The following is a 24,365-nucleotide window of genomic DNA, read 5'->3' as shown; positions in this document are numbered from 1 at the left end:
AACGGACGGGCGCGTAGAATCGAAGAAAGATGGTCCTGGCCTTGGAGCCCGCGGCAGATGCTCCTGCCCCGCCACGCGCACGCTCAACCGTTTCCGGCGCCGCCAAGAGTGGCAGGCGCTCGATCGTGTCGTGGACCCGGCCGTGGAATCCGCTTGCTCGCGCCTGCCACGGCCCACAGTGCGCGCAGGCGCGGGGAGCTCCAAAACTCCACTGAGCGCATTTAGCGAGGTTTTGCAAAAGTCCAGGCTGCTCAAATCTGTGTCGCATTCATCGCCTAAACTGAACCAATTTCATTCAAGTCTTACAAACAAGCTCAGTGGACTGCCATATATAGTGATTCATAGATATGTTCTGGATCTGCATGACTGCATCTCCCTCATGCTCATACACGAGTTACCACACCAGTTTCAGTTCAGAGAATTCAAACAGCGCATACCGCATATATATGCACCACACCAGGGTCGGATCAGTCATCAGGTCACAGTGGACATGTCACTCTGCTTGGCACTCTGACGAAGACGTCTTCCAGCGTCGTATCAGCCAGGCCCCAGGCAAGGATGTGCAGGCTGCTCTTCGCCTGCTCCATGGCCCCGAAAACCACGGAGATCTTCATACCCTGCTTCGGCAGCTCGAACTTCTGCGTTCCCGAGACGCGGTACACCCTGTTGGCCGCGGGCGAGATGGACTGGACCAGCCTCTCGATCTCCTCCTCCTCCTCGCCGGTCGGAGTTGTTACTGTCAGCACACATGAGCCTCCGTACCTGCAGTCTTTCAGCTGGAAACACAATCAAGAAATAGGATGGCCATGTCAGAATTCCGGATCACTGGCTGATACTGTCTGAAAAATTGATCGATCAAGTGTGTAGTGTACCTCTTTGGAGCTCCCAATGCACTGCAAGCTACCATTTTGCGATGATTCCAATCCGGTCGCACAAAACATCAGCCTCTTCCATCGAGTGCGCTGAAAATAGAAAGATTCAAGCAATGTTTTCACCATCTGATTGTCAATCTCATGATGACAGGTGAAGTCAAATACTGTACTTGTGAGAATTATTGTCCTATCCTGTTTCGCAGACTTCAAAGCCTTCCACAAGTTTTTCCTTGATGATGGATCCAAACCAGAGCTTGGTTCATCCATATAAACAACCTATAAAAGCACTCCACAAACATATTTATTTATTTATTTATACTTATATGTGCACGAATATCAGGTGTTCCTTAAATCATGATTTCAGTTGATCAATAAAAAATACCTTAGGATCACCAATTAGAGAGATAGCAACACTGAGACGACGTTTCATACCACCACTGTACTTTCCGACGAGTTTATCAGGAACACCACCGGCAAGCAAGTGCATACTTCTCAAAGATTGTTCAATGGCCTGGAAGTAAGCGATCATCCTATGATGCTTTTAGTAGATTCAACTGTGCAATGATTTGGTTTATTTTGCAACCAGATAAATTTTTATTGGATTGATCAGCTTGAATGATTTGTACAAGAGTAGTAGAGCACATAAACAACAGATGATTCTTGCCTGGAAATAACCCTACAGACTACAGTGACTAGTATTTTAATTCCATTCATCTACTCTTGATAGTACTTCAAGTGATCAATATTGACAGAAACAGAAACATCAAAATAACCCAGCACAATATTAGAGCAGTCAGGTCAAACAATACCTCAGCTAATGCTGCACCCTTTAATCTCTTAAGCCTGCCATAGAACAACAAATGCTCGCGACCAGTCAGGTTTTCCCATAGCAAGCTGCATCAGGTCATCCAGGAAAGAGGAAAGTCATCACAAGTTCGCAACTAAATAAGCTAACCTGAAAAACTGGTTCAGAAACATCTGAGTGAGACAGAGTAGTTTACTCATCCTGTGGACAAACACCAATTCCTGTATATATTTGGTCCATGTCGAAGCATATGTCCATCCCTTCAATGTATGCGGTGCCAGCGGTAGGTTTACAAAATCCGGTCAGCTGTTGACAGGTTAAGAGTACTCAAAACATGATAATCAGTATAACCGATGGATATTTGCAAAAGCTAAAATATATATAGGAGGCAAACTCTGGAGTTCAGTTTTATTACTACACGAGCACCCAAACTTTTTTTCTTAGATTTTTTAAGGAACACATAATTGCAGTCATTAACCACCTTCTCTAAATAGAGAGAATGACCTATACTTACATACCATAACCTATTGTATCCAAATCTATATTTGAACTTACCATGTTAATAAGAGTGGTCTTTCCCGCACCATTTGGACCAAGAACGCCAAAACACTGACCACGTGACATAGAAATGGATATCCCTCTAACTGCAATTTTATCTGCATTTCCATCTTTTCCAACGGTACACTTTCTCAAGATTGTCGCATATGACTGAATAGCTTCTCCGAGATTCTTTTGATATCTGTTCAACTGTCTCTCTCTGAAAAGAAAGGTGAAAATGATAAATTGATATGCACTACTTCACAAGTGACTTTGAATATAGATTAATCCGATTCTATATTTCAAGATCGATCTGGTATTTTAATATATTTTTTCATTTCTCCTATATTTCAGGTGAGGTGGCTGATTTAAGATGGTTTCAGGCACACTATTTGTACAACCAACTAGTACAAATAAATTATTATTTTGTAATTTGTTATTTGCCTCTGTATCATAATATATCAATTTTTTGTCCTTGTCTGGCTATAGAAACAATTATAAATTATTAATTGTCTTTATGCCAACAAAGATCAGATTTTGTTGAGTTTTTGGTTTTGTCTAAAGGGCTTTTTATTTTTAGAACCAAAAATTGCAAATTATGCCTATATAAATTGTAACGAACTAAAGTTGCAATTTCAGTATAAAATATATGCAATAGCAGAAAATACTAGAACTAATTAAAATACCAGGTGTGTTAAAAAAATGGGACTTGCTAAAATTCTAGAAATCATTAAAATACCAGCGTGTTAAAAAATATGGGACTTGCTAAAATTCAAGAATTTTAGCAAGTCCTATTTTTTTAACACATCTGGTATTTTAATGAGTTCTAGTATTTTCTGCTTCCTAAAGTTACTTTAATAACCACTAACATGAAAATAATGTTAGGTGTAACTTTTTAGGTAGTACATTGTTGAGTTCAAACTCCTCATTAATTATCTCAACAGACACCTGAAGCTCTTTCTAAAAAAACAAAGAAAAAAAAGACTCCTGGAGCTGTATGTAACTGATTGGAGTGTACCCAAGAATAGAGCAGAGCACACCTCTCTGATGACATCTGTTCTCTCCATTTCAACGGAAGCTCTGAACTCCTGAAGTTGTATGTTCTGCTGCTGAGCAGTTTCAACATGGTTCCCATTTATGCGGGAGCGAACAAATACTGCTGCTTTTCTCATTCCGTCTTTGAAGGAATGAAAACGATCCAAATATAATGTAAATAAAAGGAATACGAACCATTCTAGTACCATAATGATAAGTACACCTGCCAATCCATTTTCTGGATTAGTCATATCAGTCCATTGAATCCCCGAGGAGGCCATATAATTTCCATGCCGTTCAAATCGTGAGAATTCATAGACAATGCGGTATAAGGAAAATGCAGGTAAAAGTTCCATAAGTGTGATCCAGCTTCCTTGAAATGAGAAAACACAAAATTTCCAAGCAACTTATTAGAAATAACGAAAAAAGCTTACATAAAAAAGAAGATCACTAACATCGTACATATCGACTTCATTAAGATATAGCTACTGAACTTTGTACATACTTGAGAAGCTAGCATCTTCAACATAGGATCTGAATATAAATTGTGACAAAAGGCCAGACACAAATATGTACAAATATCCTGTCACTGCATGAAGAGATGCCAGATAATCAGTAGTTCAGTACAGAACAACAGATACTCCACATTATCTGATAAAATGGATATAATGCACACATTAACAGAAGCGTACCGGTAGCTGTCCTCACACTAGAGAAGTATGTTGTCATAAGAAATGCAAATGAAATTTGCAAATTCATGTAAGCAAAACAGAATACAAACTGCACGCCATAGTTGTTCTGGCGGAAGAATGTTAAACCTGAACATAGAAATTGAAGTATCATTAGGTTTGCTTCCAATTATAATAGTACCATGAGGCTTCTTTCCCTTTCATTAAAATTAGCATAAAAAGTAAAATAATTTCGTATAAAGAAAAGCCAAGATCTAACTGCAATTATATTGGTGCTTGCATCAATTCCCTCATGATATCAGAACCACTATAAGTTCATCTTATGTTTCATTTTGATTATTATAAAGTACATTCCTAGTATTAAAAGTAATGTATCTTACCAAGGGCAGAACCAAATAGCATGAAGGACAGCACATAATGCAGCGACAATAGTAGAAAATAGCAATAGGATATAGTCCAATACGGTAAATCTCCAAGACCATGCATCTTCATCATTATCCTTAGCTTATTTTGTCTCTCATATACAAGGTTTGTCAAAATTACCTGCGGAACCAACTAACCGGTTCACGAGATATGAAAATATTAACAATGTAACCACATTTATATGCTTCTTATAGTGACACCAAAACATATCAGATCATCCAATTCATATTGGCTATACAAAAAGAATCTATACAAAGGCATGTCATACCGGAAAAAGAAGCTCCATAGTCCACACAAAAGGTAGCTGCCCTATATATGGACCCAGATCAAACCGGTCATTGTGTACAGCTGGTATAGCTGCTCTAGGCATGTCTTTAACAAATTCAAATGACATCTTGAGACCATTATCCCTTAAATAAAGGTATGCATTTGAGGCCTGAAAATTGGAACTCTATAAAGTGTAAAACAATGATGAAAGGGTGCCACAAATAGTTTGACAACAAAGAGAGTAGTAGTGCATGAACGAAGTCACTATAAAAGAAAATGAAGAATGACATGCATATGGGAATGAACAAAATGTTTAAAGAACAGAGGGGTTCCAATGAAAGAAACTAAAGAGAAGTTTTGCAAAGAGATATACTATTATTTATCTGAACTAGGAAAAGCGATACCATATTAGCTAATCGTGGGACTTGATCCGAATTAGCTTTTTGCACTGGACCTGCTGGATTATTAAGCACAGGGACAGATTGTTCTGATTCATCATAAAAACCATAGTTTGTGGAGTTGTATGAGATGATCAGGTTGAAGTTGCCCTGATCAGAACTTAAGAAATCATATGCTGCGTCCAGTGGCGGATCCAGTGGGTGGTCTGGGTGGTCGACCGACCACCCTGTGGCCCACCCGTCAGTCAAACATAATAGAAAAAATGAAAAAAAAAACAAGTTGTCCTGTTCATAGTACGTGAGTGCGGCGTCCGTTCGACGTTCGTAGTACGTGAGTGCGGCGTAAATGCGCGCTCGTGCTCGATGGGCCGGCCCAGCTCGCAGGGGGAGTTGGATCGGCAGACGTCGAACTGTCCAGGGAGGCCGGGACTCGGCAGGGAGTCGGATCGCCAGACTCCGCTCGCGGCCGCGGAGCGTTCTCGCCGCGAGCCTGTCGCGGACGCCGCCATTGCCCTTCGGCCTTCGTGGATCGGCATTGCGACACCAGGCAGCCGATCGGCGATCAGGTGACAGGTGATCCTCGTTCCTCCCCGTCCATCTCCAGTTCTCCAGTCTCCATCCTTCCTCAGTTCCAGGCGTCCGTTCATTAGTTTTGCTAATTGGTGAGTTTTTTTTTAAATTTTCAGAACTCTTGAATAGTTGAATTATGAAGAGAAATGGAGACATTCGATCGCTTTTTCAGAATGCAGCAAAGAAGGCGGCTGCTGTTGCTTTGAACCCTGACCCACCTCCGGCTCCGGATCAAAGTATTGTGGAAGAGCACAATCAAGAAGAAGATAGAGTACAAGTTGAAGAAATTGCAGATCCTTTGCCCTCGCCCCCGCTAGCATCACCGCCACCCCCCGCATCAAAGCCGCCAGTGTATGACATCAATCGCCTTCCATATGATCCAGGTGAAAGGCTACCCATTGAAAATTATCATGTTAATGATCAAGATGCAATCCGTAGAGCATATATTACTAAAGGTGCTTGCAAACTTTATATACATGATTTTCCATACCGAAATTGGAGGTCTACCTCGTCGATTCAGTATATAATGGTTGTATAATTATGAGTGGCTTGAATATAGTGTCAAGAAGGATTCTGCATTTTGCTTCATATGCTACTTGTTCAAGAAGAGCAGTGGGTCAAATACTTTTGTGGTTGATGGATAGAATAATTGGAATATAGGAAACACAACACTTCTTAAATATTGTGGTTCTAGGGCACATAAAGCAGCTCAAGAGAGGTACATTGGTTTTATTAATCCCAAGGTTGCAATTGATTATCACATTGACAAGTGGAGTGAGGAGGAGCTTCGTCTTTACAAGAAAAGATTGACATATTCACTTAGATGTATCAAGTTTCTTTTGCATCAAGGATTGGCATTCCGTGGACATGATGAAAGTGAAGAGTCTAGCAATAGAGGCAACTTCATTGAACTTTTGAAGTTTCTTACAGGAAATAGTGAAGAAGTGAACAAGTATGTCTTGAACAATGCACCAGGTAATTGCACTTTGACTAGCCCAAACATACAAAAGGAAATTATTCATTGTTGTGCCATAGAAACCAGAAAGAAAATAATTAGGGAACTTGGTGATGAGCCCTATGCAATTCTAGCTGATGAGTCTAGTGATATATCACATAAAGAACAACTAGCTCTTTGCTTACGTTATGTTGATAAACTTGGAAGGCCATGTGAGCACTTCATTGGAGTTGTTCATGTAGATGATACTACCTCTTTGTCACTTAAGAAAGCAATTGAAGGTTTACTTGTTATTAATGGATTGAGTCTGCAGCAGATTAGAGGCCAAGGTTACGACGGGGCTAGCAATATGAAAGGAGAAATTAAAGGGCTCAAAACTTTAATCATGAAAGAACTCTGTTCGTCTAAACGGTCGTTTAGCCCGTTTAAACACCATGTAAACGCTACACGGTGGTGCGCCGTTTCCGTTTAATCACCCGTTTACCCCGTTTAATTGGCCGTTTAGCCCGTTTAATGTGACGTTTTGCCCGAATAATGGCTAAATGATAAGTGACCGACTGTTTACCGTTTAGCGTTTAGGAAAACACTGTGAAAGAATCATCTTCTGCTTATTATATTCATTGCTTTGCACATCAACTCCAACTAGTTCTTGTCACTGCTGCCAAAGGAAATACTGACTGCAAGACTTTTTTTGATCAAGTATCTATCTTGTTGAACATTGTTGGGGTTTCTTGCAAGCGTCACGATATGCTTCAAAATGCAATGCTTGAGAATGTTAAGAAAGCACTAGAGTGTGGTGAGCTTGAAACAGGGAGGGGATTAAATCAAGAGATTTGCCTAGGCCTGGTGACACTCGGTGGGGCTCTCATTACAAAACGATATGTAGCATCATCACTATATATTCCTCAATCCATGATGTGCTCATTGAACTTGGTGCTGATATTGCATATAAGGAAGATTGGACAAAGATACATTTTGTGCTTGGAGCATTTGAAACCTTTGAGTTTGTTTTTTTTGTGCACTTAATGTATGTTATTCTTGGATACACAAATGAGTTATCCGAGTGCTTACAGAGAAGGGATCAAGATATTCTTAATGCAATCTCACTTGTTAATGTGGCAAAGAGCAGAATGCAGGAGTTGAGGTCTGATGGTTGGGATAATTTTCTTCAGAAGGTCACTTCTTTTTGTATTAAACATGGTGTTGAAGTTCCTGCTATGGATGATGCTTATATGCCTTATGGAAAATCAGCGCGGTATGTCCATGCCCGAAACCAAACAAATGATGACAATTTCAGAAGAGAAGTATACATTGGTGTTATTGATCAAATTAGTCAAGAGCTTGATAATCGACTTGATGAGATCAATATGGAGCTACTCTCTTGTATGGCAGCCTTCAGTCCTTTCAACTCCTTTGCTTCTTTTGATGCACGGAAGGTATATAGATTGGCTGAATTTTATCCTAAGGACTTCTTCAACAATGATTTGTTAAAACTTGAATTGCAACTTGATAATTATATTGATGACATGCGACAACATGCTAGCTTCCAAGGTCTAGACAACATTGTTGATCTCTCAGTTAAGCTTATTGAAACAAAGAGGCACAAAGTGTATGATATGGTGTACTTGCTTCTCAAATTGATATTGCTTTTACCGGTGGCAACTGCGAGTGTTGAAAGGGTATTTGCTGCATTGGTTATAGTGAAAACAAAGACTAGGAATAGGATAGGTGATACTGTTTTGGATGATTGTCTAGTCATATTTATTGAGCGGGATATTTTCTTACAAGTTGATGAAGATGATATAATTGAGACATTCATGTCATTGAGAAAGCGGCGGATAAACAAGTAATATTGTAAGTCTCTCCTGTTGCTATATTTTGAAGTATTTGTATTTCATTTGAACAATTTATATCAAGATTTGGCGTCGTTCGTAGCTTAATATTTGAATTTAAATCTTATTATGTTATTTAATGTAATCGGTTTTAATGAATTATAATATGGTTTTACCGAATTGTAAATGGTTTACCGAATTGTATTAGAATTTTTTTTGCGGTGCATACCCAGAGGTAAAATCCTAGGTCTACCACTGGCTGCGTCACGTAGATGAACCACATATTAGATGCCAATGAGCAGTAGTTAGAATAACTGATTGACAGCACAAAGATTCAAAATATGACCTGCAGCAATTGCGTCGATCTTATGGTTATTATTCCCTTGGTAATAACCTCCATATAATTCATCATTAATTAGCCTTGAACTGTCACGCCAGAGCACTAATCCTTCTGTGCATTGTACATCTACTCCAAGAGTTCCGGTAAGCATGAGTAATAGGCAAAATGTAGTAACATTGCTAAATAGTAAGACAGGAGAATTGCTTGTGGATTTATTTATTTTTTTTGCCATGTGCTAAAAGACCGTACTAATCCCAAATATCTTTACCAGTGTCAGCAACAGCTGAAGCCATTGGCACTGCAACCTTTTATTTAGTTGAACCGAAATTTTTATCGTCAGTGGGATAATAGTTACCTTGACTCACGGTACGATTGCCATGTTGAACTGGATAAGAAAGTGTCAAGTTAGGGAAGCACTTGTTCTGAAGAAAAGATCCTCCATAATCTTCCTGCAGATATTCAAACATCACAAAATGCCCTGCCAATAAGGATCATACACAGAGAACTCAAAGAATGAAGCAGCCTACCAGAACAAAATCAGACAACGCAGAAACATCTGCCGACAAGTTCACTGAAGAACTATGAGCAGGGAAAATGTTATCCATCACACCTGCAAGGAGAAAAATGCTATTTCAGAAACCACTCACAGAAAGCTAGCACTGCACTGCACTCTGTCAGAATGAACAATTGGACAGCAAAAAAGACTTACTTTCTACAAAAGAGTGGTTGCCGCCAGTGACAAGGAATGTTGCCGCACAAGACCCATTGACCGTGCACGACGCATCTGGGAGATCAGTGAACAGGAAGAGCCCGTCTTGAACCGCCCGGTACTTGAGAAATGGGATCTTGAGGACAGGGGGCTCTTTGGGCGCGCGAGGCAACGGGCACTCGTCTGGGCATTCTATGCCTCCCATCGCGTTCTCGTCTACGCTGACATTGCTGCAGCTGCAGTCGAGATGGGTAGCAGGACTCGCAGCTCCCTCTCCCTGCGACGACGATGCGTGGTTGATGGCGATCTGTAGGCCGCCGATGACGGAGCAGAGGAGCAGCGGGAACGAGATCAGACAGCAGTTCGTCTTGCAGGCGCGCCTCTGCGGATTGGGAGCGAAATAAACGAGTCGAAATTTAGTGTCATGATGAGTGGTCTTGGTGTATTGTTCATGGAACCGCAGATTGAAAAAGAGTCGAAATTCAAAGTAGCGTCAGTGCAGGGAATTGTCATCTAAGGTGACTGGTGAGAGCAAGATTGAACCTTGGTATGTTATTCATGCATTTGTCGTAAAATAAGAGAACATTCTCTTCGCATTGTCTCTTATCCTAAATATAAGTCATTTTTAGGACATTGGCATGATCTCGAATACGACATTTAACATGCAACTTGTATAAATACATACTCCCTCTGTTCCAAATTATAATTCGTTTGACTTTTTTTGACCCTAAGTTTGACCACTCGTCTTATTCAAAAAATTTGTGCAAACATAGTAAAAAATTAAAGTCATTATTGAAGAACTTTTGTTAATAAAGCAAGCCACAACAAAAGAAGTGATATTTTGCACGAATTTTTGAATAAGATGAGTGGTCAAACTTGGGGCCAAAAAAATCAAACGAATTATAATTTGGAATGGAGTTAGTACTATAGATCAAGTTGTATTGTATAATATGAAAGGATTTTCCATACGTGATTAATCTAGCAACGTCAATCATGTGTTATCAACCTACGTAACATTTTATATATTGATAATCCCAGTTAAGAAGTTTGATGGGTGAACAATGTCGGTTTACCAAACTTTTTCTTTATTACGGAGCAGTGCAACACGTACATGTTGGCACACCAGATGTGCCAAACTGATTTTTAGGTGGCAACTTTAGTTATTAGCCACCAATGAGTGCAAAATATCAGGACCATTGAAATTCGACCTCCAAACAGAAATGGACACACGAATTTTTTGAACTCCTATAATATACTGCTTGATCGATCAATCCTCTTCAGTCTTTCACCAGCCAAGCCCAATGGCGGCGGGCACGGCGCGGCCAGGCCGGGCGGGCGCGATGAGGTTGCCGGCGGGGTCGTAGTTGATGACGCCGGAGAAGTCGGGGAGCTGGCACTTGCCGCCCATGAGGATGCCCTTCTGCCAGACGCACGGCGACGCCTCCCCGCCGCCGGGCTGCACCTGGTGCATGGCCGCGATGACCGGCTCTGTCCGCCGCCGGCTCACGCTGGCCAGGGCGCGCCGTAGCCGCCCAGCTGGCCCCGGCGACGAGTGCGACGCGCACAGCGCCAGCGCCAGCGCGCACACGGCCAGGAAAGCTGCCGCGGCGGCCACCGCGGGGCCGAGGTGGCTGCCTGGCCCTGACGCCGCTGGCAGCGCGGCGGCGATCGCGTGGAGCGCGAGGTGGCGCGGCATGCTTGCTTTAATTTCTGGAGTGGAATCCCAGAAGTGTTTTCTCTGACTCTGAGCTGAGCGGTCACTCGGTCAGGTGTGGTGTGCTGGCTCCTTAGATGGTGAATGGCTGAATCCTGCGGCGTTGGAGCGCGCTGGATTTTATGAATTTATAGCGGCAAGCCACCGAAGCCAGATTTGCCGTGCTTTTTCGTGCGTGGAGTAGTTTGCTTGCTCTGCCTGTGAAAGAGCTGCATGGAGCTGGTGGTGGAGCCAAGACTGGAGAGTGGTTTGCTAGCTCTGCATGTTCCAACTTGCCCAGCCATTGACTCTTGAGTGCTAACTGAACCATTCTGTTTCGAACCTTTCCAAAATTCAGCTATTTTAAAGTAATAGTTTGAAGCTTTAAAAGGCCAAAAAAATTTGACTGCAGCTTCTAACAGACATATTGCTCAAATCAGTATTTATTATGTTTTTGTTTGTGATATGTAAGGATGGAAAATATCTCAGTTTGGGTCACTTTACCTGACGAGATAAAACAATATGTTGCCAATTATGCTACTACTCCCTCTGGCCCAAAAACAATGCAATTTTCTTAAGTTTGACTTATTTTATAGAAAAAAATATATCAATATTTATGTCTCCAAATAGTTTTACTATGAAAATATATTTCATAATCAATATAACGATACGTATTTGATTAATACTTTTTTCCCCTATACAGGTGGTCAAAGTTAAAATTGTTTCTCTCTTCCGGAATTGAGAATTGCTTTTTTTTTCTTTTTACAATCTCTATTGGCGAGGCATCAGCCTTTTATTCCGTCTTCCAATCAAGAAACAAAGCAACTCAATCCCCCACCCCCACCCCGCACCCCGCACCCCTCAACCCCAACACACAAACACACACAAAAACTGACACAATAATTGCGTGCATTGTTTTCTAAGAGTATTATGATCAGTAATTTTAGATGTTTCTGGTCCTGATTTCTACTGCCACACAGATATCATGGCTCAGGTTTTGTTCTGAGTCAACACTCTCTCCTTCAAGATCCTGAGGGCTTCTCCAATCCCATCCTGTGCACAATATAACAAAGTGAAAAGTAGTAAGTTTTCAATCTTTTTTTGAAAATAATAAGCATTGGTCTATATGGCTATGCCCTTGATACAATGATTGTAGAGTTCCATCGAGACAACGCACCTCAAAAGAAAGCCTATCAGCAATTCTGGCCGCCTGAGTTTTGATTTCCGGTGATAAAGCTGATCTGATAGCTCCAACTAGCACATCGGCAGCATTGTGGATGCTCAAGGCATCATCATTATCTGGGACTAGATTTTGTCTTTGTAGGGGTTCAGGCGCCACTCCTAACCAATGTAGCCTCTCTGCCCAGTAAAATTGGTCCAGCAGGAAAGGACATGTTACCTGCATGAAAAGAATTAGTACAATGGGTCCATCCCAAAGCAGGTAGCTATATCATTAAATGGTCAAGAAAATGCAGAATCTTGAAGATGACGTATTTGTTTGAATCAGCATCAGAACTTCAATTTTTTGTTATAGAATTACTAGGCTTGATGCTTCTTACACATCCAAGTATCACAAGTTTAGTAAAGGACAAGAAAAGAGCAGCAGAAAGACAGCCTCAAACATGATGAAGCTATAGAAAGTGCTGTCACCTGAGGGATTCCAGCAAGTAATGCTGCAGCTGTAGATCCACTGTTATCAAAGCAGTAAAAACATAAAATCGTTTGCGGAAGTACCAGTATCATGCAAGATTATGAATCAGACACTTGCCAATGAGAGAAAAATTGAGTGCTCTCTTACCTGCCAGCATGGTGAATAGCAGCTGCACATCTAGGAAAAAGCCAACTGTACGGTATTGATCTGAAAATTGTAATATTACTCACAACCAATTCCACATGGCAGGACAAGCATATAACATCAATCTAGTACTCACCCTAAAAAGCAGAAAAGACGGCCATTAAAAAGGAGAGTGCTGTCACCACCAAGAGAAGGTGACTCCACGCCTCTTGATTCATTTTCTGATGAAGCAATGGATTGGATTGCAGAATCCAATGGCTTGTATCCAGATGAAAAAAGGATGAATCTATAGTCTGATGACTCTATGGCAGCCTTAAGCACCATTAAAAATGCTTTTGGATTTCTAAGAAAGCCCATTCTGTACCAGATTGGTCATAAAAGAAAATATGTAAGAAAAAAAAATCTAGGAAATTTCTAAGAAGATTTGGAATGACAAGAGGAAAAAAAAAACTCCTAAAAACATAGAACATAGATATGTAAAATGAAGCTAGACCTAGAACGTAGAATGTTTTGCAAAGTGCAAAGCCATGTCCATAACTTTCTACTAACAGCTACATTTAGAGCAAAATAAGGCAATGAGAGCTGATCAACTTAGGTTCTATGATCTACATACTCTGATATACACTACTTAAAAAGATTAGTTGGTGGTGGTGGTGGTTAGTTCTAAAGTTCTACTATGCCTTAACTCCGAGGACTTTTGTGCATTGATTTGTTCATGCGTATGTGTATGCTCAGTGAATCCTTTGTGCACAGCTGTACTGAATTTCTTTGAGGTTATGGATTAATGATAGGTCAGAAAATCTATGTAGCTTCAAGGTTAAAAAATAATATTTGTGAACGATGAATAGCTCGATGAGTAGAGACATAATTTCAATATTTGTTGGAGATCCATTGCAATGCACAAGCACCAGGATAGAAAGAGTAAAAATAACAATGCGAGTAATATTGGATGAGAAACACACCTACCAATGGAACTTAATCCTACAAATATAGGTCTTGATGAATAAGCATTCCTTGTGAGGAAGTGTTCCAGGGAAAAATGGTTTGCACACAACATACCGCCAGATGAAGAATTGGTATTTCCAGACAACTCCATGCATTTGTCACAAGAAAATTGCCAAGCCATAGGAAGAAACCAAAAGCCACAGGCATGAGCATTGAATGGCCAATATCCTACCATGATGTTATGTAAAGTATAGGCACATGAAATTTGAAGAAATATAAACATCTAAAATGATTTTAAAAAGATGTGGGGGCACCAGAGCTCACCTGGGCACTCCACAATTTCTTTGCTGAAACCATACCTGGAAAAACAAAACTAATAATCATTTATCCAGTATAAACTAATACAAGGGTGGTTTATCATTGTACAATTAAGTACCATCAATCAATCACAATATTTCATTTCCTAAGTTTCCCGTTGTCAAAGCACTAGCTCACAGAATATAGAATATGAAGGTGTATTAACTTGATTGTTCTCATATAAGGCATAGGCTTCATATATTAAAGGCATGATACTAACAGTAATAAAGGTGACTCCTCTCGCACATGCCACAAAGGAAGATTGGTTATTGGATCCTGCAGTTATCAGAAAACCTGACCTCAGTAATGTTCCAACAGCTTAAACAGAACTGCAAACATACAAACAAAAACAATTATAGATAATACCCACTGTGAAAGGAATAGGGCTAAGATTCAGACAATCATTTCTCCATGATCCCCAACTTTCCGTGAAGAGTGCCCACATCCAGTCGATAATGTCAGTCCAGCAGACCTACCATTACTTTACAACATTAATGTAGCATTTTCCCCCCTCAATGCTTAAGAGGCATACAACATTTCTCATACATTTCAGATGCTAACATATGAGAATCTGCAATGTCTGTGTCACAGAGGTAGAGATAGAATAAAAATCACATAGCATAAGTATGGTGTATGGCACTATGGCAAACCTGATAATTACATAGAATGGTAAAAGTGTTCAGCCTCAAGGATCTAACAGATATCCCAACTGCTCTACAGGGCTTGGTGTCTACAGAATGAAGTGCTCTATTGTTTCCTCTTATATAATAATAATAATGGGCACTGTGTGAAATACATAAAATGGTAATAGTCATGAGACTATGTCTCTAGAAGACGACCCAATTTATCTGCACACCATGTGATAAGTTAAATAGAGTAGCAACTTAAAAAGATTTGTTTGCCAATCCGAAACTGATAAATCCAATGACAAAGAAGATTTGAGAGAGAAAACATTGTTATGAGGCATTATTCTGTACCGTGTTTGCAGGAGCTTCTTGGAAGTACTTGTACAGTAGAGGAAAATTTTGTTTAAATTGACGTTCAAATGATGTAGGAGCACTGAAAAAAAAACAAGTGCTAGAATATTAAATTATTGAAAATGAAGCATAAACACACTAAAATTACTGATACATATCTAATAGAGTAATACTGTAGAAGATTAGATAACCCCCTAATGAAATAATTTAAAATGCATATGTGAAATCGAAATCAATATAGCCCAAGTACCTATATGGAACAAAATAGGGAGCAGCAATGACACACTTTACTTGGAATAGTTCTGCGAGGTGCCAACCTTCCTAAATCATGAGATGACCCATATTATGATAGCATAAAAAGCATTTTGTTGCTGAATTAGGTTATTAGAAATGATTCTGATTTCCTAAATATAGAACTGATTGGTTAAAAATATCGTGGATATGTCCTCTGTCATGTGTGATAAAATCCATGATTTCAATTTTCAGTATGTGTTGTGAATCAGGGTTTTCATGTCATTACCACCACTTTTAATAACTGAACAGAATATTTTGAAGAAAATAATAAAACCAAGTTCTAACTTATACATGAACAAAGATATTACTTAGTTACTTACCAAAGCAAAGAAATTGATCACAATAAAATCCCCACTGATGCTTGGATCGTTTCCAAAAACTTCTTCAAAAGAAGACACGCATTCTTTCCTGTGCTCCATCTGAATGGCTTTTTTCCGCATTGAAAAGGACTCACGCTCATGATTTGATTGAATAGAATCGCCTAAGAAAGATAGTTGCATGAATAATCGTTTTTTCCAGGAAATAACTGGACCACATGTGATTCAATTAGCCTCCTGGCAGTGGCACTTACTTGAGATATTCTCTACCTGTTCGGCAGCGAGGACAGGCGGGCTTGACACAGGCATGTATCTGACATTGCTGGCCGCTAGATGTGCTGACAAACTCTGCACCAAGTTCATTACATTATGGCACATGAAGTAAACCTGAGTATGAAAACTGTTCCCCTTTAGCAAGCCTTCTTACCCGGTGCGCGGAATGAGTGATGAACACCACAGCATACTCCTGATGGCCACGCGCGAAAGCTGCAGCAAGCGCCTACAGAACGAATACGGATGGAATCAAATTGAAAGCACAGCCCTCCAAACTAAATCGAGTCCATGAGCTTAATCCCGATGTATCCTGACGGCTCAGTAACAGGTGGAGCAAAAGGAAGCAAAATCGTCTCCAGAAGTCAGCTGCGAGAGGGGGAGGTGAAGGAAGAGAAGCATACTGCGATGGGGAAGACGTCGCCTTGAGTGCCGAAGGCCATGAAGACGGCGCGAGGCCGGCGGCCGCCGCCGGCGCGGCCTGCCATCGTCGCCTCGCGAATTTGGGGGTCTCGTACGTGCCTCGCCGGCGGGCTGACGCGGATAGGCCGCAGGCGAGCGCTGTCTGTGGGCTACTGATGGGCCGGTTCACCTTTCAGCCGAATTTGATTTTTTTTCATTAAATAAAAAACCCAACCAAAAACCTTAATTGGCCTTTTGCTGAGCCGTGTGCAAAACTGCAAATGCTTGAGTGAAATATAGAAGGTGAAAAAAAATCACGCATTACACAATAACAACAATCTTTACTACTGCTGCGAAAAATACAAGGAGTCATTGCCCTTAAACAATAGACATGCACTATTCTATTTTCCTTCCACGCCTATAGACATGCACTATTCTATTTTCCTTCCACGCCTATAGGTGGACTAGGCGGCTAGGCGCACATCTCCCACCTCTCCTTACACTCCCTTCTCTCGCAACTATGAGAGATTTTGCTAACATGAGAAGCTCAAAGCAAATAAGTACCATATTAATCAGAGAGAAATGAAAACATATTGAGCGTATGTGTTGATAGATTACTTACTGTTGCCTTGACACAAAAATATAAAACCAAAATACCCCTACGTACATTGTTCTATTTCCCATTATTTATGGAATGAATTCAACAACCTTTACAGCACTTCACAACACAAGCATTTGTGTGTTCTACATCGTTTCACTTCCCAAAGTATGTAAACTTGGTGAAATTGCCTCAAGTGAAATTATAAACAATATTAAAGAATACTTTAAGAATTTATAATGAATTGTTCTTATAGTTTTTTGAATATCAAAGGTAAAACGAGTATGATGGCAAAAAATATATTCCATCCATTTTAATTATAAGATGCTTTGGCTTTTTTAAATACATAACTTTTGTTATGCACTTAGATAAATATTTTGTCAGTCCGCAAAACATAAACTAAACACACCTTATACAAGACAAGAGAAGACAAAAAAATATTCTTGGGTAAATCTTGGAAATTCATCAAATAATTTATATCGGGTTGAAGGAGCCAATTTTTTGTGTAAGGGACTAAGTACACATACAGAAATTGAAATTTATCTGCAGGATAGTGAAATGGAATTCTTAAAGTAGAAAGTGTGGCTTGTTCGGTTAATCATCCTCTGTGGTCTGCAGAGATTAGAGGTATTTGGTGATTAAGTCACTTGCCCATGCGGGCCATGCATGTCTCCACGATGGTTTGAAAAATATATCAAGCGGCCAGAAAGAACAAACAAACAACATCATCGTCTAACACGCGCATCGCTAAAAACCCACAGATTCGATCGGCGATCGCCCGTGGAAGCAGCGTGCACACCACACATGTTGGAACTCGAACGTGGAGTGGAGAGACAGAACAGAGTACGGGACGCGGCGTGGGCACGTCCATTTCGTCTGCTGGATGCCAGCTCTTCTAGGAATCGACGGGAATTGTGGACTCCTTCTTGCCCCGCCAATTGGCGTCCTTCCCTCCCTCCCTCTGCGCCATTGCAAAGAAACAAGACATCTCGCTCCGGAAGTTACTCGCGACATTTTTGTTGCCCTTGCTGCTGCGTGCATTGGTGGCTCGGTGCCTGCCCTGCCGGTGTCACAGTTGGCAATCAATTAGAAGCGGCCATTGAAGCTCGAAGCTCGCACACAGCCAGCTGCGGCCATCATCGTCGTCTTGCTCGCGCCGTGCTTCGTTAGCATCCAGTAGCCCTGCCGCTTCATTTTCAAGATGAATGACCTCTTCACGTCGGCCTCGTTCAAGAAGTACGCCGACCTGAAGCATCAGGTGGTGCTGGACGACCTGGAGTCCGGCGGAGGCGGCATCGAGGCGGAGGCGGCCGCGTGCCTGGACCGGTTCTTCGAGGACGTGGAGGGCGTGAAGGAGGACCTGCGCGGGCTGGAGGCGCTGCACCGGCGGCTGCAGTCGGCGCACGAGGAGAGCAAGACCGCGCACGACGCCCGCGCCGTCAAGGCCCTCCGCGCCCGCATGGACGCCGACGTCGACCAGGTGCTCCGCCGCGCCAAGGCCGTGAAGGCCAGGCTGGAGGCGCTCGACCGCGCCAACGCCGCCAGCCGCAGGCTCCCCGGCTGCGGGCCGGGGTCCTCCACCGACCGCACCCGCACCTCCGTCGTCACCGGGCTCGGCAAGAAGCTCAAGGACCTCATGGACGACTTCCAGGTAGGTAGCCGGCTCGCTCTTTTCCTCGGTCACGGCGAGTCGTGGATCTAAAGCGGCGACGCGCGTGTCTCTGAACTGAAACTGAGTGCAGGGCCTGCGGACGCGGATGGCGGCGGAGTACATGGAGACGGTGGCGCGGCGGTACTACACGGTGACGGGGGAGGAGGCGGCGGAGGGGACGGTGGAGGCGCTGATCGCGTCGGGGCAAAGCGAGACGTTCCTGCAGAAGGCGATTCAAGAGCAGGCGGCCGCGGCGGCGGGGCGCGGGCAGGTGCTGGACACGGTGTCGGAGATCCAGGAGCGGCACGACGCGGTGGTGGAGCTGGAGCGCAGCCTGAGGGAGCTGCACCAGGTGTTCCTGGACATGGCGGCGCTGGTGGAGGCGCAGGGCCACCAGCTGAACGACATCGAGAGCCACGTGGCGCGGGCCAGCTCCTTCGTGCTCCGCGGCGCCGTCGAGCTCGAGGCCGCAAGGGAGTACCAGAGGAGCGGGCGCAAGTGGGCGTGCGTCGCCGTCGTCGCCGGCGCTGTGCTTGTGGGCGTCGTCGTGCTTCCCGTCCTCGTCAACCTCCACCTCCTCAGCTTGAGACGGTAGATCGTCGGCGTTTCGCGGGCATCCGCCGTCGATCGATTTCCTCTTCGTCTTGTGCTACCGTAGAACTTGGATTGCGGTGGAGATTGCTGATCGTTCTAGCTAGAGAAACAGTGTTGGTTACATTGGAATTGTTGCTTGTTTATTATTCGTTTGAGCCGGCATAGTGGTACCGACGTGGCAAAAAAAAAAATGCCTGAGGGCCTGTTTGGAATAGAGGTTTCTCATAGGAATTTCACAGGAAAGCGATTCCTTTAGTTGGCTGACGTCACAAGCTGTTTGGATCAAAGGAATGAATCCTACCGTTTCGGAGGAAAGGCGGAGTGGCCTTCACAAAACACGGGAACCAGAACATCTACTCCAACTCAAATTTTTCGTGGAAGCCCGAGGCAAACGCTTGCGACAGAGATGAGCACCTGCCTTTTCAGTGGCCCCCACGTAATGCATTTGGTCCATGAGCCGTGAGATTCTTCTAGGCTGCTTCATTTTTTTTCCAATAAATTCATGGACCATACGATTAGTAGTGTTTAGTCTGTGTCATTTCAAGGTTAGAAGATACTTTGACATTCATTTCCAATTCAATATTTACTTTCCCGTTCCTGCATTCCAAACACCTCTCTTATGAAACTCCTGTATTTTTCCAATCCTCTGTTTTACTCCTACCATACCTTTCTATTCCTGTGTTTTCTTCCTTTCCTACGTTTCTCAATCCTGTGTTCCAAACAGGCCCTGAAACTGAAAGACGCGCCTTTCTAGCTCCATGTCCGCACGTCGGCGAGGAACGTTCGTGGCCTGCCGAGTGCCGAGTGCCGAGTGCCCAGGCACCAGACACGAACACGATCGTGCAGTGCAAGTGCAACCAGTGGCGAGGTAACGACATGCTTGCCGCTACTACTTGTACGTTGAGAATTCGAGCCGTGCCCGTACAACGATCTGAGAGCTCAGATGCTTTGGCATTTCGATGCTACATAGATGATGTAATCGGCAGCAAATTTGGACGGCGCGGTAAAGTAAACAAGCATTGTTCGTCATCCGCTGAACGGAAAGGGTCAAACGCCTTTTTTTTCTATGGATTACTTTTGTTTAATGAAACGTGTGTTACAAGAAGAGAAGTCATGTTGAATACAAAGAATAACAATTTATTATTAGTTTTATACATCAAAGCACCAGTGGTCTAGTGGTAGAATAGTACCCTGCCACGGTACAGACCCGGGTTCGATTCCCGGCTGGTGCATCTGTTGCGTTTTTTTTTGTGCGCACTGGATTTTTGGACGGACACCGATATTGCGCGACGGCACATGTGCTGCATGCGCCCCGCGCCCCGCGCCCCGACAAAGCCTGCAGTCTACTGCATGCCGCATGCGCCCGCGACAAGCCTGCTGCTCATCGCTTGTGGTCAAGGAGGCACGGAAATCTAAAAACAAAAAAGTTTATTTAAATTGCTATAACTATTGAATGATATATATGTTTTTAATTCAATTTGCACCGAAATATTTTACGTGATGAGCCGAATAAAACTAGACCCCACTTACCTATGTTTCGAAGAATTTTATTTTAGTAACAATTTATGTGTAAAAATGTGCTATGAGATTTTTAATGAGTTGTTACCACGGAATACTAAACTTGCTACTCCAAATATATACTAAAGTTTTTACATGGTATGTGCATTGATTCTTACCATGAAAATATAATAAATTTGTTATATAATATTTACATAAGGGCACTAACCCATAAAAAAGTAACGGACCAAAAACAAAATAGTTTACAACCTAGAGGGGTAAATTATTAAAATAAACATTGCATAAGCTACCAAGGCGGGCAAGTTAATATACAACACGTTACAATAAAAAGTTAGGAAAACATGACTTGCTGCCAATTGGGGACATTTATTAAAAAAAATAGGGATAACGATACAAAACAAGACCAGCTGCAACCTGGGGAGCAAATTATTAAAACAAGCATTGTATAAGCTGCCAAGTAGAGGGGCAAGTTATTATAAAACCCATTATATAAGCCGAGAAACATGACTGCCGACAATTGGAAAGACATTTATTAAAAAGACAAGAGTAGTAGCGACCCAAAATAAGACAAGATGCACCCTGAGGAGCAAACTATTAGAAGAAGCATTGCATAAGGTGCTAACTTAGAGGGTAAGTTATTATACAACTAACATGTTAGATTTAGGAAGCATTCAAACCTAAAAGAGAGACTGAAAACTAAAACTTAAAAAACATTAAAAAAAACTTGACTAAAAACTAAAACTAAAAAACATTGAAAAAATCATTTAACTAAAAATAAAAGTGAAAGTGTATTCAAGCCCTAATCGTGGGTTTTTGTGATAATGACAACGCAATTAGAGAACTAATGAGATTTATCAAGATGACAAGCAGGGAATTCATGTTCAAGGATGCTACACGAAATGGAGGAGCCCCCAATTATAAATGTAGATGGCTTCAAACTCAAAGAAGGTTTAAATTCTTTTATATTTTGAATTTGAGTATAGGAAAAGCCGTACTATAAAGAGGGACACAATGCTTAAGCTAATATGTGCTACCAAGTGCTCAAACATACACATGCATCCTCAGATTCACAGCCAAGACAGTCTATACTTCACTCTTACCCTTGCTGTCTTACGTGGTGCGGCACTGCTGCACTTGTAGAGAGGCACTGTCGCGCCTTAAGTGATCGTTGGGGTTGAGGGGGGTATTTGTACCCATCTTCATCCTCCCAAACGTCTCTCTTTCTGGCTCCTGCTCATTCTAGATGGTTCAAAACAGAAAAGGATCTCTATATCTCTCCCTTCATTGTTGACCTCGAGCCCCCAAGAAAATCCATTGATTTCTCCATCAATCCTTAAGGGAAAAGAGTCCAAAACTCGATTAGAGAGCAACTCCATTGATTCCCCAACTCGAAAGAGCACTTGGTTCACGTTTTTGGCCGATGATTGTGTTTGTTACTCTTGGAGCTTGGATCCTAGCCGGCTAGAGCGTTGCCCGTGGAGCTTGCCAACTTGTATGGCAGCTCCGGAAGGTTTGTAACCATCTCTTGAAGTTAGTAAACTCATCCCTCATTTCAAGAGTTAAGCCTCTTGATTTAAGAACGATGAATGGTTGAAAAGCCCTAAGCCTTAGTGGCTAACCTCAACAACGTGGAGGTAGGCAAGCCTTGGTGGCGAGCTGAACCACGGGATAAATCATTGTGTCATTTGTGCTTGATTTATATTACTTGTATAACATATTGTGATTGAGGTGATTTCTAGGTTTTCTAGTCGAATCTACTTGTGTGTGGTGTTACTATCACTTATAGCTCTTGATCTATGATTGTCATACCTGCAATAAGCTAGGAAATTTCTCCGATCTAAGTTTTCGTTCACTAATTTTGAACTGTGACTCGAAGTTGTCTGCAGGTGCGGCAGTGCCACTGTTCTGGGCCGACAGTGCCGCCCTTCATAGCGGCAGTGCCGCATGGTGAATTTGATAAAAGTTTGAGTATTTGTTTTGACAGGCCTATTCACCCTCCTCTAGGCCAACCAGAGATCTAAAAAAGAAACAATGAAAAAATGAAATAATGAAACTGAAACAAGTATACCAAATGAAAAAAAAAATAGAAACTAAAATAACCGGATAAATATTAATGAAACTAAAATTACCAGATACTTAAAACTAATATTGACAACTACAAAATAAAACTGAAATAATCAAAAGCTAAAAATTAAAGTAGACACAACGAAAAAAAAAATTACCAAAAATAAAGTTTCCATGTTCTTGTTAACGCTAGTTAAAACAGTGAGCTAAAATAGCTTGCCAAGTATGAAAAACAGAGAGCATACTGCCTATCTCCGTTGACTAACGAAGATTACCTTGTGGCTTTATGCCTTTATCCGTTCACCGGGTCCAAAGCAACAAGCGAGGAGGAAGGCTGCTGCTGTCGTGCGTACCGATCACCAGAGCTGCGCAGGCGAGCAGTGCAGTGGCTGGGCAAAGCGGACGCCTGTGGCAGGGACGTACGTACGTAGCTTAAAATTTTGAGACTTTTCCCTGCGTGCCATTATAAAAGATCGTAATTTTTTATGTCTTTTTGAAAAAATTCATCGGTCTTTAGCGCCACTACTTTAACTTTTTCGTGTCCTTCATGCCACTTCCGTCAGTTTGGACACTAACGCCGTCAAACTGCATGGGTAAAAAGACGAAAATTTCCTTAAGTTCAAATATGTTATTAATTTTTTTGAGCATCTTAACGACTTCAAATGAAAAAACTCAAAACTAGAAAGTTGTAGATCTCGTCAAGATCTATAATTTTCATATAAAAATTATTTTCATTTAATTCCGCAAAAAATATGATTTGATATGATTAATATATCTTAGAAAAATCATATTATTTTTTTTTGCAAAATTAAATGAAAAAAAATATGAAAATTATAGATCTCGACGAGATCTACAACTTTCTAGTTTTGAGTTTTTTTCATTTGAAGTCGTTAAGATGCTCAAAAAAAAATTAATAACATATTTGAACTTAAGGACATTTTCGTCTTTTCACACCTGTAGTTTGACGGCGTTAGAGCCCAAACTGAAGGAAGTGGCATGGATGACACGAAAAAGTTGGAGTAGTGGCGCTGAAAACCGTTAAATTTTTTTAAGACACACAGGAGATTACGATCTTTTATAATGGCACGCAGATAAAAGTCTCTAAAATTTTCCGCAGCGCTGAGGCAGGCCATCGGTCCATGAAAGCTTTCTTTTTATTTTTGTATTGGGGCTGCCGTTACTGCCTGTGCATGTGCATGCGAGGACCACCAGGCCTTTGGCGACAGGTGCGTTTTTGGACGTGCAAGAATCTGAACTCATGCTTTCGTCGTGTACGGTCGATTTTAGTACAGTATTTCCGTTTATTATTAGTGCCTAGCTCGCACGTGTTCACCTCATCTGATAGTAGCTAAAATTTCGTTACTCTCGTAACAGAGATTCTTGCTTCTCCAGAGCTTCAGTAAAGTGCATATTTTGTAAACCTGAGTTTGCAGCATAGATACAAAAGAAAAGCTTATA

General features: G+C 41.8%; 3 protein-coding genes, 1 non-coding gene and 1 pseudogene across 5 annotated transcripts; 2 read left to right on the top strand and 3 right to left on the bottom strand.

The window, feature by feature from the left end:
* Positions 1-474: 474 nt before the first annotated feature.
* Positions 475-18,854, bottom strand: LOC136468783 (ABC transporter A family member 10-like; annotated as a pseudogene).
* Positions 10,718-11,128, bottom strand: LOC136475340 (uncharacterized). Its single transcript, XM_066472875.1, has one exon. The coding sequence runs from the start codon at positions 11,126-11,128 to the stop codon at positions 10,718-10,720; it is 411 nt and encodes a 136-aa protein (XP_066328972.1).
* Positions 12,009-16,658, bottom strand: LOC136476077 (sterol 3-beta-glucosyltransferase UGT80B1-like). 2 transcript variants are annotated; one of them, XM_066473754.1, is made up of 15 exons: positions 16,485-16,658; positions 16,238-16,309; positions 16,065-16,158; positions 15,814-15,974; positions 15,450-15,520; positions 15,200-15,281; positions 14,593-14,694; positions 14,443-14,498; positions 14,190-14,224; positions 13,883-14,093; positions 13,057-13,278; positions 12,924-12,983; positions 12,776-12,815; positions 12,303-12,524; positions 12,009-12,178 (listed from the first exon to the last, which is right to left on the bottom strand). In XM_066473754.1, exons 1-15 carry the CDS (start codon positions 16,566-16,568, stop codon positions 12,116-12,118), a joined length of 1,575 nt encoding a protein of 524 aa, XP_066329851.1. In that variant the 5' UTR covers positions 16,569-16,658; the 3' UTR covers positions 12,009-12,115. The 2 variants fall into 2 exon arrangements, with proteins under 2 accessions (XP_066329851.1, XP_066329852.1); XM_066473755.1 differs by lacking the exon at positions 13,057-13,278.
* Positions 18,853-19,877, top strand: LOC136468782 (syntaxin-125-like). Its single transcript, XM_066467226.1, has one exon. It carries the CDS (start codon positions 18,853-18,855, stop codon positions 19,324-19,326), a length of 474 nt encoding a protein of 157 aa, XP_066323323.1. The 3' UTR covers positions 19,327-19,877.
* Positions 19,878-20,486: 609 nt separating this feature from the next.
* Positions 20,487-20,557, top strand: TRNAG-GCC (transfer RNA glycine (anticodon GCC)). Its single transcript has one exon. It is a non-coding gene; the product is annotated as a tRNA-Gly (tRNA).
* Positions 20,558-24,365: the final 3,808 nt, after the last annotated feature.

Source organism: Miscanthus floridulus, chromosome 8, assembly GCF_019320115.1.
Source record: "Miscanthus floridulus cultivar M001 chromosome 8, ASM1932011v1, whole genome shotgun sequence".
Classification (NCBI taxonomy): Eukaryota; Viridiplantae; Streptophyta; class Magnoliopsida; order Poales; family Poaceae; genus Miscanthus; species Miscanthus floridulus.
This window is presented reverse-complemented; position numbering and strand designations above follow the sequence as displayed.